Source organism: Notolabrus celidotus, chromosome 1 (genome assembly GCF_009762535.1).
Source record: "Notolabrus celidotus isolate fNotCel1 chromosome 1, fNotCel1.pri, whole genome shotgun sequence".
Lineage (NCBI taxonomy): Eukaryota > Metazoa > Chordata > Actinopteri > Labriformes > Labridae > Notolabrus > Notolabrus celidotus.
The window spans coordinates 13249096-13266348 of record NC_048272.1 but is presented as its reverse complement, the minus strand read 5'-3'; the positions used below and the strand labels follow the sequence as shown (position 1 = coordinate 13266348).

The following is a 17253-nucleotide window of genomic DNA, read 5'->3' as shown; positions in this document are numbered from 1 at the left end:
CATTCATTCATTCATTCATTCATTTATTTGTTCATTCATTCATTCATTCATTCATAAGAATTGTATTTGCTCACTTCAGTGTTTGACAACACAACATATTCAATACACATCTTCGCAAAATAGAGTTTACAATGCCCAGCAAAATAGAGTATACATTGTCCATTAAACGTTATTATACTGACCAATGACACATGTAACCCACATAATTTAAAGGCCTTTCAACACAAGCACTTCAAGAATATGAAATTAAAGAGTATGGCAAGAGTGAGCTATCCCTTTCATGTAGGTACACGGTGACACAGTGCTACAGCTAGAGTGTCACTCTATCCATAACAATATGGTGAGAACTTCCAACAATCACTTAAGCACAGATGTTCTCTGTAAATTGGTGACGCTGACAGATTTTCTAAATGATTGCTCTCTCACATATTGCACTGTAAGTGAAGGGAAATTAAATTTCCTCTTGAATGGGTATCGTGCTTTGACAAAGACTAGTTTGAATCAAAAACTGTTTTGATTTGAAAAAGCAGCTAAGGTGGTCTGACTAATTCACTGGCACAGTCTAATATTCAATGACATGTCTTGATGTATAAGCCAAGGCTATCTAAGGAGACAGCGACATCATTCAAAACAAACAAAGTATTTCTCGTGTCAGCTTACCGAAGGCCAGATTTCTTTCTAAACATTAGAGATGCAGTAAATAGCAATGATAAAATGAAAAGATAGTTACTGCCTGTGCGAGCAAGTTTGCACCAAAAAGATGCAGATGACATTTTTAAATACAATTCTCAAATAGATAGGGTTTAGGCTATGTATTATCAAAGGTAGCATGGGCTTCCTGGTCCTGCTATGACTTCAATAGGATGCAACTGAAATAGCAGAATTCAGGGGGTCACTTTAACTGACCTGACTTCATCACACAACATACCCAACTACCAGGGACACTACATACGTATATTATTGATGATAGCCTTGAAGCCTATAATTGGCCTGCATAATTAGTTAAAAGGCATTCACTCTTGCATAAGCTGGATGTATTTGCTGCTGATGTCTCCAAATGCATGCCAGCTCTTATCTACGCATTAACCCTCCCCTCCTCTTCGAGCATCGTCTGTGCCCCAAAAAACAAGTCGCTCATTGTAATTCGGGAATCCTATTAGGATTGGCCCCAGAGTCGGCCTCTGCTTAGCAAATAAATAATGGTAATGATGATGATCCCTCATCTTGTCACTGGGGCTCTCCCCTGGGGGCCTCGCAGTGCAGGTGGAGGGAGCCTCTCCTGGCCTAATTGGTTCCAAGCCTGCAGCCTTCTCTCCAGCCTTTTCTCCCTCACTCTCTCTCCCTCTCTGTGCCTCAGGAGTCAGTCAGTAAACTTGTCATTCTCTTTATGTCTGTGCATGTGTCATCACCATCTTTAATTTATTGTTGCACAAGCATGAAATCACACAAATACGGCATCACTTTCTGACTCTGTGTGTCTCTGGTCTCCTTCTGCGCACACAGATGGATGGACAGACGAGCTGTAAACACACACACACAAACATTTACGTACTCCACTGTGGTAACAGGCTGGCAATATTTTGTGACTGTCTTCCCCCTGCAGTCTCTTTTTGGCAGTTGGTGTATATAAGCACCTTGAGCTGTTTAATAGCGCCAGACAGGACACTGTGTCTATCTCTTTACCTGTCAGTCTAATCCATAACCCTAACCTTAGCCTTGCACTGAGCCTATTTTCAGCCATCACCGAACCTCATTACATTTCCACTCAAAACAGCCACCCCTTTGCAACACACACACGGTTTAAAAGTATGAGCAATGGAGATTAATAATTGTACAATCAGATTAGATAATTGAATTGTGGCGCCTCAGTGAAAAATGGATGGAAATAAAAGAGGTGTTATCCTGCAACAGTTATTAAAAGAATCATGTCAGCGCTTTAATCTAACGCTTCAGAGGTTTTGGCAGGAAATATTAGATTTGATACACACTCACATTTTTACTCAACCACATGTCACAAAAACAAAGACAGACAGAGAGCAAAAGAGTAACACATTTCTAAAAATAAATCCAGTTCCTAAGCTTTGTAAAAAGGCCTAAAATGTTGTTTTGTTGCTTTGAGGAGTGAAAAAAAGAAGCAGCTTTGCAGTGGCCCCTAGAAGAGACTTTCAGAAATATTTCTTGAAAAATCAATAGCATCTCCACTAGGCAAAGAGGATCTCTAATATGGTTTTATGTTATTATTTTTCCTCACACATTGCTACATTTCTCCAGTGGTGGGAAGATGGATTTTCTCTTCGACCGGATGCTAAATGTGTTTCTGAATATGGCGGGTCAATGAGATGATGCAAAGCCTGCACTCTTAAAAACAGGGATGCCTCACTTTCACATCCATAAGTGCAGTTTGACACCTACTGCATTTGCATTACTCTTCAGAAATGTATAACTCCAAGCCAACATGTGCAGGAAAAGACTGGTAACACATTCATTTGTGTTATATATGTAAAGTATCAAGCTATATGTGGCCTCAGATGCATGAATTCAGGACAGAATCATAAAACTTAACTGTAATTCATCAATAAACTTAAAAACAGTTGGCATTGATGACCAGTTATTTTATACATCAATTAATTCAAAGGACAGAACATCACATGTCTGAAATATTAGCTCTGTTTTGATTTTTATCCATCAAATTTGTATCTGCAGCAGCTCCACACACTCATTTACATCAACAAAATAATTTAAACTAAAAAACATAATGTATTCCCCTCCTGTAGTGAGCCTGTGGTTATTTGGCTGTACAGACTGCACACCAGCTTTACTACTATTCACAGTAAACACACACTGGGTCCCTCTGGTGTGTGAAGTCAGTGCACTGTGCTTGCTTTCTCAATATCTGGTGCAACAGGGACCTCTGTTGGATAAAACTATATAACTATATAACTATATAACTATAACATGTTACAAGTTAGTCCATGCACAACATAATGTTATTCTAGATGCGCTGTTATCTGTTGCATTTTTTGTTTATTAACAAGAAGATCGTGAAGAACTGCTTTATAATGTTACTTTTCACTTAAATGATTGCCTAGTCTTTACCTGTTACTTCCTTTTTGTTCTGCAGCTTGCAGACTTTAAAAGAAACAAGGACACACAATGTATTCCTGTTTGTTTTGCAGGGATTATGGTGTATATTAAAAACGATTAACGCATTCTCTGAAGTCCTAGAATATTTTGATGCAAAAACCTGTTTGCTTTGAGAAATTTTAAAACATACTTCCTACCTAAATTTACATTTTTATCCGCTGAGCTGCTGTGTGTCCCATGTGGAACTTTTTGTCCGATTTACTGAAAAACTGACACCTTTGTCCTCTTTCAATCTTCAGGATGGTGTTTGGTTAAAAGATCTCCACCCAGTCACATAGGATTTGGTCATCTGTTGAATGCTTCTATGTCACTTGATTTTGTTCCCTGGATGCAGGAAACACTTTGTGCACAGGGCATAAAATATATCTTAACATGTTCACTTATAAGGTATGCTACAGAGCCCTGATTTCTTAACTTTTCAACATATTAAAGGTACCCAGAGGGTTTGTTATCACATTTCATCCACAGAAAGAGCGTGTATTTGTTGATGCTTTCTCTACTGAAAGGCCACCACAGAGGGGATTGTATCATATTTTGTCTATAGGGAAAGCACCCTATGAGGTACTTACAAATTTGCTCTCACATCGGGGACCTCCTTGGAAATAATAGACTGTATAAACAATGGACGTAGTATCTGTGATGTCACCCATCTGTTTCTGAGGAGCTGTTTTGAGGCCAATTATGTTGAACTCAACATAACTGCTTTCGAGCGAGTGTGACGTAAAGAGGCGGACTTTGAGCCTCCTAGCCAACAGCTACAGTGTTCCCGCCTGTCAATCAAGTCAGCTGAGACTCTCGTAATGGAAAACTCGTAATCATAATATCTTCGAAATTGCCGCGTTATGAAAAAATTCACCCCCCGTACAGTGTGTGCCAATCGAGAAATGAGCTATCCAGACTACACTCGTTTTTTGTACCAGGTTGTAAACATGTTTATTTCTGCTGTTAAAATTGGCTTTTTATAATTGGTGTGTATGTGGTTTCTGGTACTTCCACAGCCAGCCTCTAACAGACTCTTGATGAACTGCAGTTTGTAACAGTTCTGCATTGGCTTCAATTCCTCGCTGCTGGAGGTTGCAGCTTGTTGTAAATACAGCAATAATTAAAGCTCCAGGAGGAACTTTCTGTTTGTGTTGATTCTGGCACCTCCTGTGATCAAAACGGTACCCTATGTTGGTTTTATCCTGCACTTGTGAAAATCTCCTCCTGCTTTCTTTTAACATCGAAATACAAGACTCAGTGCGAATATTTGCACATGAAAAGTTAAAGAAGACGGTGGTCAGACACCTGCCACCTCATAGCAGTCCCGGACGTCAGAAACTACAATGTCTTCTTTGCTTTTATAGGTCAGAAAGAAGCATCATTGTTTATAACAGTCTGCTTAGAACAAGTTAAAATCTCCTCACAGGTGTTGAAGAAATCAAAATATTTTTCTTCATAACTTTGGTACATCTTATAATAAGTGTTATTACTTTGTCCTTTGCTTGTTTTGATCCTGAGCGGGTACATAAGACTCAAATATTTTCTGCAGTGTAATCACAACTTTGGCCTTTGAAGTGATGTCTGCAGTAGAAAGAAAATTATCTTGGGTTGAACAGATTCATTTCTCCAGCAACATGTCGTCACCCCCTCCATGCCATTTCTCTGTTGGAGATATATAGACATACACACACATAAATATAAGATCATCCACCCACAGACATCCACAAACATTTTGGTAACCCTCCTCCATCCTGCCTGTCTGGAGTGGCAGGGTCAAAAGATCAGCGATGACAACATGGCAGCTGTGATATCTTCCCCACAGTCTCTCAGTCCAGAGCGGCATGAAGTAGAGGCTGTTTCCCGGGAAGAAGTGACCCGTGTCTGAAGGGGTGCTCTGTTGTCCAATCAGACGACTGCTAGAGCCTGGCAGCGCTACCTGCCCGGGCTGCAGGGCTCCTTTCCTCTGACAGACAACAGAGGAGGAAGGAGGCATGGCCAGGAAACTCTTCATCTGCATCTGAAGGTGGATGCTGAGTGAAGAACGAGGGAGAACGATGATGAAACCAGGTCGACTGAGACATTAACAGAAACAAAATCTGACATGTTTTAAGTACAAAAATGAGCAGATTAAAGTATATAATGGTGATCGGATAGCAGAAAAGAAGGGTAAAAATATATGTAAAAATGAATATATCTGTGTCTAAGTGTGGTGTTTTTCAGACCTGTCTTTGTGCTTCTTTGGACATGCACATGCCATTCTCTGCATTCCTGATCTCTGAGCTGTCCTTCTGTGAAGCAGACCATCCTCATGCTGTTTTTAATTACGCTGCACTCAGGGTAGCTTCAGGAAATAGCTCTGCATCTTTTTGAAGTTCTGGAAATGCCTCAGTCTCATTTAAATCCTTCATTTGTTCTCCCTAAAATGTGGGGAAATGAAAGCATTCCTTCCCTCACTGAGAATGACGCTAATAATTGAGAGATAACAAATTCAAGACCTCTTCAAAGATCCTTCTCTTTTTATCTGTTTTATAACACTCTAGATACATGTGGTAGGTCTGTTTTATCACACACACTTGAATAATGTGATATTTCCCACTACTGTAATGAGTGATGGGAGGACCCAAACCCTGGAACATTATCTGACAAACTAAAAAATGCTGGGTTATTTTATCAAACCATATGCTGGGTTGAGCCAGACAGGTCATCTTTCTATTTCAAGAGAGTTTGGTCGTTTAAGAGTAGTTGCTATGTTAACTATTGGTTTAGCATCAGTGACTTTTATAACATTACAGTCTGTGGTTACAACCCAGCAGATCAAATCAAATTGATTAAGCTGTTTAGTCAGCTGTAAACTTTAGGCCCCTGAAGAAGCTGCATTCCTCACTGAGCATCATCATATCATAACATAATAACCTATGAATAACAACAACTCTAAATGTTTCCATTTGTTTTATTGCAAAACAGTACAAGTACATTCTGAAAATTTTGCCATTTAATGAACTATCTTTCTACAAAAACAGCTGTTGTATATTTTGCCATGCTGAGTCTCATATTGGGGCTGAATATTTTACTCTTTAAGCCCTGAAACCTGCTGCGAACACACCAAACACACAGGTTACCCATTCACCTGACACAGAGTGTAATGTTTACTGCAAGAGAACAGAGATTATAATAATGAAGAAGCTAAAGTTGACTATTATTGACCCCTCAGCTCCAGCATGAGTTTGCTAGCTGGACAGTATTGTATGCAGGGGTGTAATGCTAGTGTTAGTAGTTAGTGGATCATCTTATAGTGCTCTAAAAAGTCTTTACGAATCTCAACCGGATTATGCAAACAGCAAGTAATCTATTTTCTCACTTTGAGAAAAAAACTCCCGGAAAAAAAGCGCGGTTACTTTTATTGAAAAATTGCAGTTAACGTCTTCTCTGTAATTTTTTCAAGTTTCAAGTCACGGGCCGGATTGGAACCTCTGGCGGGCTGGTTTTGGCCCACGGGCCGCATGTTTGACACCCCTGGTCTTAAAGAAGAAAAGGCAAAAATGAACTTTGTCACACCTTTAAGTCATGATTATCCAAAATGTTTGACTGTGTATTCGTAGCTAACATTACTCTGTGTTTGAGCATCAAGCTAACGTTAGTTTATTGCAATGTTAGCTTCGTGTAAAGTTAGCTGTCCTTTAGCTGGCTAGCTAGCTAGCCAAAAACAACTAAAGAATGACCTGGTAACCTTTAATTCTTATTTTTCTTTAGCTTTTAACATATACTTTTAATATTTGTTCATTTTTTTCTTATTATTTAAACTGGATTATACTGGTTTTGTACCTCCTGCAGACTGAGGTGATGAAATCAAACAAATTGGCATGTTTATCCCATGTTTGTAACATAAGCTAGTAGAAACTTAGAACAGACCTGCAATAAATGCAAACATCCCTCATCATCAGATTCTGACTGCCTCAAAATAGATAAATATTTCTTAAAAATTATATAATTGGTGAAAGTCCCCTGTGTGCTGTTCAGTCACTTGGACGATGGATATACTTGTATGAAAAACAATGTCTGCATTTTTGCATCTTAAATGAGTGATGCTCAGTTGGTGAGGTTTTGTCAAACAAATCTTTTTATTATCTTATTTTACAAATGTCTATCCATTCACAATGTGTAAATAAATCACAACATATTTTGTAGACAGGCTTTATAAGTGTGAGGTTTACAAACTTACAAAGTTGGAAACTTGTGGAAATTAACATTTCAAGATGACAGTGTTATTGGTGTTTTGGACCTAGAGAAAGTGTGCCAACTACAGGCAAGGAATCTGAGATGGAACTGGCCAGAGGAGGGCGACACCTGCTGGTTCTCTTCAGATCTCCTGCAGCAAATTGGCGGGGAAAAAGCCAAGCTTTCGACCCGTACTGACCTTCAGGTAGCCGTTCACCTCCTCTCCCTTCTTCACCACAATCTGAGGAGAGACAACAAAATAAACATTCTTAGCCGGAAAGTCTCTGAATGTCTTTTAAAGCTGTTGTCTTTGTTTTCCTTAATTCACTCCTGCACAGTTTTGATTGTATTTGCATGGTAGGCTGGAAACGACATATCTATTGAGAGCAACAGCAACATTTGAGAGAGAGCAGTGACAGATTTATAAATGCAGAACAAGTCTGACTCTAAGCATAAACATAAATGTGCCCAAAGACAGGAAACAGAGGAACTGGCAAGCTCAATTTCAAAACTTTTGTCGTACTTTTCTCTTTAAAAAAAACGTCAGCAGGATTAAAGCCAAATTAATTGAATGTGGTCATAACCTTAAAATGTATTTCCCTGTTATCTGAGTAACTTGATGATATCTGTAACATGTTCCATTAGGTTGAGCTTCAGTCTTTAGAGGGATTTCGCAACATTTCATATTTCAGGTGTCCAATTAGTGTTACTTTTTAGTTGGCCTTAATCGTATCAAACCAGTGAAGTGTATTTCAAAGTTCTCAAAGTTTGCGCCCACAATCTAACACATAACCCCTCTGAGCCACGTTGAATAGAACTGGATAATTTCTAGCTTTTACACCATGATTGAGAGATTCCAATATACAGACGATAATTAGGACACTGTAGCAACGACGTATGCCACTGGCGAGTTTCCATGTCTCCACAGCTGTGAGGTTACACAACAAGTTTAAGTGTTAGCAACAAACATAAATCAAAGGAACTACTACATCTGTCTCTTCATGTCAACACGACACATGGTTGTGTTTTTGTGTTTATGGAGCTGTGTACATTTGAGTCCTCAACAGCTGTCATGTTACCTCACATGATGAGTGTATTCACATGAATACTTTACCACATCATGTTTAAGCTCATCTGAGAGCTAATCTGAAGTTTCATATATACTGTACATGTTTCTGTAAATGGCATGATCATATCTAAGTTGCTTGATAAATTGGTATTGATTATATTTCCACTGTTTGAAATGTAACATCTTTCACATAATGAGGGAAATAAGTGTGCTTTCATGAAATTCAATTCTTGGTCAAGTTAGACTGCTTGAAACACGCATGAACATATTCCCAATGGCAAACACTAACAATATAACAACATCATGTAAATAATAATGATAGTTCAGTTAGAGAAAAAGTAAAACCTACAACAGAAAATCACAAAGTGACGTTTTACTGCATAAAACAACTTTCTCCAACTACTAATTCTGACGACACAAACACTGAGTGCAAATAATAAGATGTTTACAACATAAAGAAAAAGCTCCCCAAAGCACTCATTGAGTCCAAAGCATGATGGGAACAGCCATGATGGGCCGTCGCTGCATATAAAGTAAACAATAGATGTGTGTTGTAGCCATAGACTGTAGCTAGGTTTCTATAACAGTGTGGATCAAATGTCCTCACAGCCATAGAAAGATACGCAGGTACACAAATAGATGTCAAGCTCTCAGTCTTTTAGTTTTGATGTTTGGCCTTGACTCGTAAGAACAACAGGGATTTGGTTTATTACTAAAGGAGGCATCTTTGTGTAGTTATATAATAATGTCTTTTTATATTCACAGAGATCCATCTTTGTGTGTGTGTGTGTGTGTGTGTGTGTGTGTGTGTGTGTGTGTGTGTGTGTGTGTGTGTGTGTGTGTGTGTGTGTGTGTGTGTGTGTGTATAAACCTGGTCTTTCTTCAGAGTGATTTGACCCATCTCTCTGTTGCCCACAAAGGAGCGAGTCACCTTGTAGACCCTCTCTCCTGCTCTCACTCTGATGATGTAGTTGGCAGGTATGAAGCCTGTTCTCTCTCCGATCTTCCCCTGCATGGTGGAGAGAAAAAGCTTCTGAAGTAAAGCTGTTAGACACGATCATACTGTCCAGTGTGAGGGAATCATTTCTGTTTGCTTGAGTTTGGTTCTTGTTTTTGTTTACTTGAGTTGGTTCTGGTTCTGTTTGCTTCCATTGGTTCTGGTTCTGTTTGCTTGAGTTTGGTTCTGGTTCTGTTTACTTGAGTTGGTTCTTGTTCTGGTTCAGTTTGCTTGAATTGGTTCTGGTTCTGTTTGCTTGAGTTTGGTTCTGGTTCTGTTTGCTTGAGTTTGGTTCTGGTTCTGTTTGCTTGAGTTTGGTTCTGGTTCTGTTTGCTTGAGTTTAGTTCTGGTTCTGTTCTGTGGATATGTTTGCAGTTTTTTGTTAATTTTGTACAAAAAAAAGTTAAGGTAAAATATACGACTACAAAAGATCCTAAATTAAGAGCTGTTTGGGAGTTGAAAGAGCCAGCTCTCTGAAAAGAGCCGGACTTCCCATCACTACTAACCCTAATCACTACTAACCCTAACCCTAACCCTAATCATAACCCTAACCCTAATCATAACCCTAACCCTATTTGAGCAGGTAATGATAAATAGTAAATGGTAAATGGACTTGTACACATATATCTCTTTTCCAGTCTTCTGACCACTCAAAGCTCTTTTACATTATTTGAACACCCAATGATGGTAGAGGCTGCTATAGTAAGGGACCATCAGTATTAGCTAATCTTATTCTAGACATTCATGCACCGCTGAACAACTGAGGGAGCAGTTTGGGGTTCAGTGTCTTGCCCAAGGACACTTCGGCATGTGACTGCAGGAGCTGAGATCGAATAGAGACAAGCTGTCAGCCATTAGAACAGTGAGGGACAAGTGGGTAGAGCAACTTCCACTACTCTATAACCCAGGCCCTAATGTCACAGTGGATGAAAGGCTAGAGGCATTCAGAGGTTCCTTCCATTTTAGGCAATATATACCTTTCAAGCCAGCTAAATACAGCATCAAAATCTGGGCAGCATGTGACAGAAGAGGTGTCTCCTGTTAATTTATCAACATCACTTCATAAAAAAAAAATGAAATAAACAAAAATCTATGTCATTCAAAACTATTGTATATTTAGGTCTTTCGAATGTAAATTAAAAAAAGGTTTAACTTGAAATTTAATAAAAAAACAAGTGAGTTATCCTCATTGAACCATGATCTTTGAGGATTAAAGAACACCATTGCAGTAAATATTGATTTAAATGGTTAGTAATGGAGTTAATAATGAGATTAAAAAAAAGTTTATTGGGAGTTTTTGGAGTTCTGACACTTCTGGATAATTAAACATGCCCCAGGTGAAGTCGATCCATGAGCATTATTGCTGTCCCTAAGAAACGAACATAACAGTAGGGTTAACATATCCAGGACTCACCCTCCACCATTCTTCATTGGAGTCGTCTATCACTGTGATGCGATCACCAGCACTTTAAAACAGACAGGTTACGAGTACTATGAGAGGAAAGTCAAATATTCATAGATAATAGTTACATAATGAAGAGTATTTGATGCTGGTGAGGCAGAGAGCTTAAAATGAGACACCAGTGCAGGTATGTAGTGACTTACTGAACGTCCAGATCATCCTTCTCTATGGCTTTGAAGCGATACAGAGCCAGGTAGTAATGAGACTGACTGAACACACCAATCTTCCCCGGCTGGACCTTTTTACTCTGATAAACAAGAAGAGTTACAGTTACTCATTGAGAGTTTTTTCATCTCATTTTAAAACACTTTCATATTCAGATGAAAACTTTTTTATCTTCATCTCTGACCTTGTCATCAGCTGGAGCCTTTTCTCCTTTCTTGTCTCCTTCTGTGTTCACTAGCACACATAACAATAAAAAAGAGTCAAGCAAACATAAAACAAATAGACAATTATTACATATCATAATAGACGTAAAGCACATTTTTAGGACAGTCCAACAGTGATGTGGTCAGACATGGTAGGACAAAACAATCAATAATAAAACCAGCTCTTCAAAAATGCCTCTTTATGTGATCACCACCTTTCCTGAGTTCATCATACACGCACCTGCTTCATCTCCTTCATCCTCTTGTTTAGGCTGTGACTCATCTTCATCCATCATCATAATCATCTGAAGATAAGAAGAGAAACAACTAAGTAATAAGCCTTTACAACCAAAAACTGCCCTTAGACAGACAAAAAAAGTAAATACAAAGAGCAGACATGAAGAGGACAAAATGGAAAGATTAAGTAAACCGAAAATGTTAAACTAGCCGACATCATGACTTAAAGTTGACCTAAAGTCATTGTTAGAGTTTCACAAACTCTGCACTCTGGCTCTAAAGGTTGGGAGTTATTACATATTGAAACACACAACAACTTTTAACCATGATAAAAATCCATCATGTGAAGAAATACAGCAGCTTGATGCAGTTTGAGGCATTTCTGTTGTATTCACACTCACATTCTTCTTGTCCTCTGAACCTTTTTTCCGCTCCTTGTTTGCCATGATGACACCAATACGCAGAGTTTCAAACACAGGGTCTGTGCGGTTTGACTGAGCTGACAATCAAGCATGATGACAAACATGATCAGTACTAACATGGTTCTAACAAGAGGATTTTAAATCTGATCAACTTTTTTGTGTAAGTGATCCAAAAAATATTAACTGATACTAGTTATACTTTTCTGGATTTGTCACGCTTGCTTTTGGGAACATATTGAACAATCACTCTTTTTATCTTAAGTTGTGTTGGGATATTAAAATATTATGAATCGATCACTCAATAATGTTGATTCAACTACCAAAAAATCTCTTTCAGCTTAGAACTTTTGTAAAAGGAACTAGAAAATGGGTTGTAATGAAAAGCAGACAGTGATGTTTGGATTAACATTCCCAAATCTAAAGTGTTGGTAACATATGTGCTTTCATGGCAAGGTTAAAGCTGAAACTTCACACTGAGCTAGGGAAAAGTTGTACAGACAGGTGTATAAATACAAAAATAACTGCCAAGGATGATGATGAAGAATGCTTAATTGTTCATTTTGCTTGATCTTTCTCTTTATATTGAAGATTGAAGACGATATGGACTCACAGAAAGGCAGCAGCTGTGAGACTGTGGCGTTCTGCTGACTGCTGTAGAGAGGAGAACTGTACGCTCTTCTGAATCCTGGAGGCTATAAGACGACATGCAGAAGTAATATCTTTAAAAAAAAAAACATTACTTGCAGACCATTTTTAGGTTGAACTTCGTAACATGAAGCTTACAATTTTGCCAAAACACTTCTGGAACTCCACGTAGGACTGACACTGGTGGTGGATGCTGGTTTTGCAGTTCTTACATCTCAATGCAAACTTATTGTTCACTGAGGAGACAATAGTTCAAAATGGAATCAGGAAAAATGTTATTGAGATGCATGAAATCTACTTATCAGTCACTCAGGAAACACATGAAGGGAGGGTGGACTTACACACTATCATGCGTGCGCAGACGTCACAGAATTTAGGTTTCTTGCAGTAGTGGTCCTTGAACTTGTGAGGTCTGTCGTTGACTGGTTTGATGGGTTCTGGAGGCGGAGCTTCCTCTCTCTCTTCCTCCTCTACATCCTCATCGTAGATAAAATACAACTGGAGAAAGGTGAAAAGGAAGCTCCACTGTTTAATATAGAAATGAGGAATATATGTTTTCAGTAATTAAACGCTGAGGGGTAAAAATATATATTTTTTTAGGAAACATAATTAGCTTGGTGTTTTTCTGCTTGTACAGCAAAGTCTGAATGAAATAAAATAAATACCCATTTCCTGCAGGTATTTACTGCAATTATGCCAAATAATAATAATAATAATGATAATATATATATATATTTATTTATTTTTACAGTCAATGTATATTTACAGATGCAGTCATTGGCATCTTCATCAAGTATCTACAACAAAGCTAGGACTTTGTTTTCCTTGTTGCAATACTTTAGGAAGAGTCAGATTAAATATATCAAGACTTAGAGCTCCTGTAAGGAACTTTCAGTTTGTATCATAGACTGTATAAATAATGGACATAGTATACGTGACGTCACCCATCTGTTTCTGAGGCGCTGTTTTGAGGCCAATCAGCGGCGGCAGCCATACTGGAAATGTTGAACTCAACATAAGTGCTGTCGAGCAAGTAAAGAGGCGGACTTTGAGCCTCCTCGCCAACAGTGTTCCAGCCTGTCAATCAAAGTCAACTTTGCCTCTCGTAATGGAAGACTCGTAATCATAATATCTTCTGCTGCGTTATGAAAAAATTCAGCCCCCGTACAGTTTGTGCCGATTGAGAAATGAGCTCTCCAGACTACACTCGTTTTTTGTACCAGGCTGTAAACATGTTTATTTCTGCTGTAAAGATCGGCTTTTTTTAAATTTGTGTGTATGTGGCTTCCGGTACTTCCGGAGCGAGCCTTAAGTGGATCCTCGATTGACTGCAGTTTTAACACTTCTGCATTGGCCTCAATTCTTGCGGCCAGAGGTTGCCGCTTGGTTTGCATACATTTTGAGGCCCCCCTGTGGATAAAGCAAAGTTCTTCTGCCTGATTTTGTCCTGTGCATGTGTCAGCAGTGTTTGTAACAAAGACATTTAATCAGTCAAACGTGTCACTCTCTGTGAATCCTGCTCTGAAAAATGTTTAAAAAATATATTCTAAAAAAAAAGTCTCTTTCAGCATTGTGAAGTTATTAGCTTCACATGACACCTACCCCTGCAAATGGGTTTACATATAAAAAATGACTAAACAGAAATATCGTTGTCAGTCATAATGAAGCATCAATACTAAATTTATCTTGTTCCATAACCTGCTCATAACAACTCCTCACAGGAGCTTTTGGGGTCTAGAGGGTTGAGCTAAGAAGCCCCAGTATCCTGCACCAACCACAGCCTGACAGATTTATATAACAATGGTTCTATAAATACTGATATTATGAAACCTACAGTCTGAGTCATATCCAGTCTGTCTGTAACATGTCAGCCACAGGAACATTCATGAAAAATGACATCAAACACATAAGTGTCCAGACTGATTTATGTCTTAATGGTAATTTAGTTAGATTTCATTCAAAGATCAAGTTTATTCTGCTTGATGCCTAGAGTTATTTTAGCTGTTTTCATACACACAAACAGACATTCAAATACACACTCACACATTCACATGCCAACACACACAAAAAACCCAGGTGGGATTGTCTGAAAGGGTTCAGATCTTAAAATAGACAACAGTGGAGACCAACAGAATTCCCATCTGAATGTAACAAAGCCTGACACTGCTGCTCCTAAATATACCACTGTCTAGTCAAACAGCCATAAGGATGCCACACAAACACACAAATACACATACACACAAAGACACAAACAGACACAAACACAAACACACAAACACACACACACACACACACACACACACACACACACACACACACACACACACACACACTGGGGACGCCTGACAGACTGAACTGGGTGTGACTCTCACTCACAGGCCGGATTAGAGGTGTGCTGTGTCCGTCAGACTGTGGATTAACACTACAATAACTGATAATCCTGCGGACAGTTCACACACAGCACAGCAGCTTCACCCTGTGACTCTACTTAGTGCTAAGGAGTCACAAACAGACACACCACTCAGCCTCAGTGCCTCAGTCTGCTGCAAGTTTACTCTTTCAAACACTCTTTGACTGACAATAAGTGATGGGAGATCCGAGTATGCACCTTGCTCTAGGTATTACAGCACATGAAAGGAAAATATGCCAAACCAAACCCAATTAGATATGATAAAAGGTCCTTCCTTATGACTATTCAGATAGTCTTGGTTTAATATGAGGTCATTTTTTTTTTAAATCATCAGTAGCACCAAAATGGAGATGTAAACAATACATTATCTCTTGATAATTCAGAAATGAAGGACAACAGTAGATTATCATCAGTTTCCAGAGATCAGACTGGAAGGTGCGATATTTAGGAATTTTGAGGTAATCATAAGTTCATGATTATCACACAGCTGTTAAATTAAACTGTGCTTCAAACTGCAGTTCCTCTGGTGTCCACTTAAAGAAGAACTCACATACACATTAATTAAAAATGTTGACAGCCAGGTTAAAAAAAAAACAATTTTGGTCTGAATAACTGAAACACTGTTTGCACATACTGAACAGGAATGTTTCTATAATTCATCAGTTTAGAAGACAAAGAGTTTTGCATAATTAGAGGCACGACATATTTGGCTGACAGGTGGGCACACTATGGCTGTTAGCCAGGAGGCTAATGATCCACTTCAACACCACCTCTTTGTGTTTTGCTAAGACTGTCAATAGTAAGGTGGATTCATCTGCAATATTGCAGCAGACTAGCATTGATAGGCCCCAAAATCTGCTTAATTTAGTATATATAATAATAATTCAGGCTTATGCTCAGTATGTTTCACTTGTAAACAGCTGAGTGTATGCTACATGGTGAGCACTGGTTATTGGATATCTCACCGTGTTGTCCTCCTCTTTCACCACATTATCAGGGAGGGGCGGGTTGTCGTGAATATCCACCGAGTCCTTGTCATCCGTCCTGTCATCATTGGAGAGCAAATGTCACATGGAGATGCAAATGTTGAAATGTGAACGAACTATAGTAAGATTAGACTGTGGTTACTCTACCATATGAAACTTTTAAATCAGTAAACCTGGCCTTAAAATGTACAAAAACTTTCATTGACATTTTACTGTATTATTTTTACTAGTGATTAACACGAGGAAACAACTTCAAGTACACTTTATACAGCCTTTAGCCCTGTACTGAACTTACGAGTCATAATGAGCCATGTTGAGGTTTAGTTCCTCTGGGTACTCCGTTTGGACCCACAGATGGCACTGTGGACAGAAAACACATGAGCATCACTTCTGCTGCCTCAATGGTTAAATGAAAAAAATATTCTGGATGTCAATTCAGGCCAAAACTATGAACTGACCACTGACTCTTCTTCCCCATAAATTGATGCTGTTCCTCAGAAGGGGTCCCAGCAGCCTCAGAGTCCTGTTATCCAGCTCTTACATGCTCAACTTTCCAAATGAGGCTCCAACAGGTGGGACAGAGGGATAAGTAATGCCAGCAGACCCACCCGGGCCCAGCCCTGGCTCTGAATGTGTATAGTGAGTGTGTGTGTTTGTGTGTGTGTGTCCATGTGACTGTTTGGGACAGCTGAGCACTTTAAAAGCTGAGGAGCTCTCCCAGCTGATGGGCAGAAAAAAACAGAGGGCTCAGCTCATCAAAGCATTGGTTTGACATACATAACAAAAACACCTCAATCAACCTCGATGATGAGTTGCATCCAAAATAAACAAGAAAATAACCAGTTTTAACCGGTAATCAATAATCTATAAACTCTGAAGTTATACTGAGTGTTAACATATAATAATAATTATAATAACTGATATTTATATAGCGCCTTTCAAGAAACCCAAGTTTGCTTCACAGGGTCAGGTAGGGGGCCTCGGGGGTAGGTGGGGATATCTAATGGGGAAAGGCCTTGAGGAAAAGGTGCGTTTTGACTGCTTTCTTAAAAGTGTCCAGGGTTAGGGCGCTGCGAATGTGGGGAGGAAGAGAGTTCCACAGAGTGGGGGCTGCCACACTGAATGCTCTGTCCCCAAAGGTCCGCAGCTTAATCCGGGGGATGGAGAGGAGGCCCAGGTCCAAAGACCTTAGGTTCCGGGATGGAATGTGTTGGTGGAGGAGGTTAGCCAGGTATTGCTTATAGGTGATGCGATACTTTACAGGGAGCCAGTGGAGGTGAATGAGAGTGGCGGTGATGTGCTTCCAGGGCTTTGGG

At 39.2% G+C, this 17253-nt stretch overlaps 1 protein-coding gene and 1 long non-coding RNA gene across 2 annotated transcripts; one reads left to right on the top strand and one right to left on the bottom strand.

The window, feature by feature from the left end:
- Positions 1–6665: 6665 nt before the first annotated feature.
- Positions 6666–7621, top strand: LOC117817190. The gene is made up of 2 exons (XR_004632103.1): positions 6666–6848; positions 7410–7621. It is a non-coding gene; the product is annotated as an uncharacterized LOC117817190 (long non-coding RNA).
- LOC117817186 (SH3 and cysteine-rich domain-containing protein 3-like) lies at positions 7221–16800 on the bottom strand. Its single transcript, XM_034689707.1, has 13 exons — positions 16396–16800; positions 16233–16297; positions 15917–15995; positions 12883–13039; positions 12680–12777; positions 12507–12588; positions 11876–11973; positions 11479–11542; positions 11219–11268; positions 11013–11116; positions 10822–10873; positions 9282–9419; positions 7221–7582 (listed from the first exon to the last, which is right to left on the bottom strand). Exons 2-13 carry the CDS (start codon positions 16247–16249, stop codon positions 7484–7486), a joined length of 1038 nt encoding a protein of 345 aa, XP_034545598.1. The 5' UTR covers positions 16250–16297; positions 16396–16800; the 3' UTR covers positions 7221–7483.
- Between the last annotated feature and the right edge of the window lie 453 nt (positions 16801–17253).

Bases quoted from the DNA above. Each gene is read 5' to 3' on its own strand.
- LOC117817186 (XM_034689707.1), bottom strand. The intron at 12,589-12,679 runs GTAAGCTTCATG...GTCGTCTTATAG, and splicing joins AGAAGTGTTTTGGCAAAATT to CCTCCAGGATTCAGAAGAGC. The intron at 7,583-9,281 runs GTTTATACACAC...GTCTCTCCTCAG, and splicing joins TCACTCTGAAGAAAGACCAG to ATTGTGGTGAAGAAGGGAGA.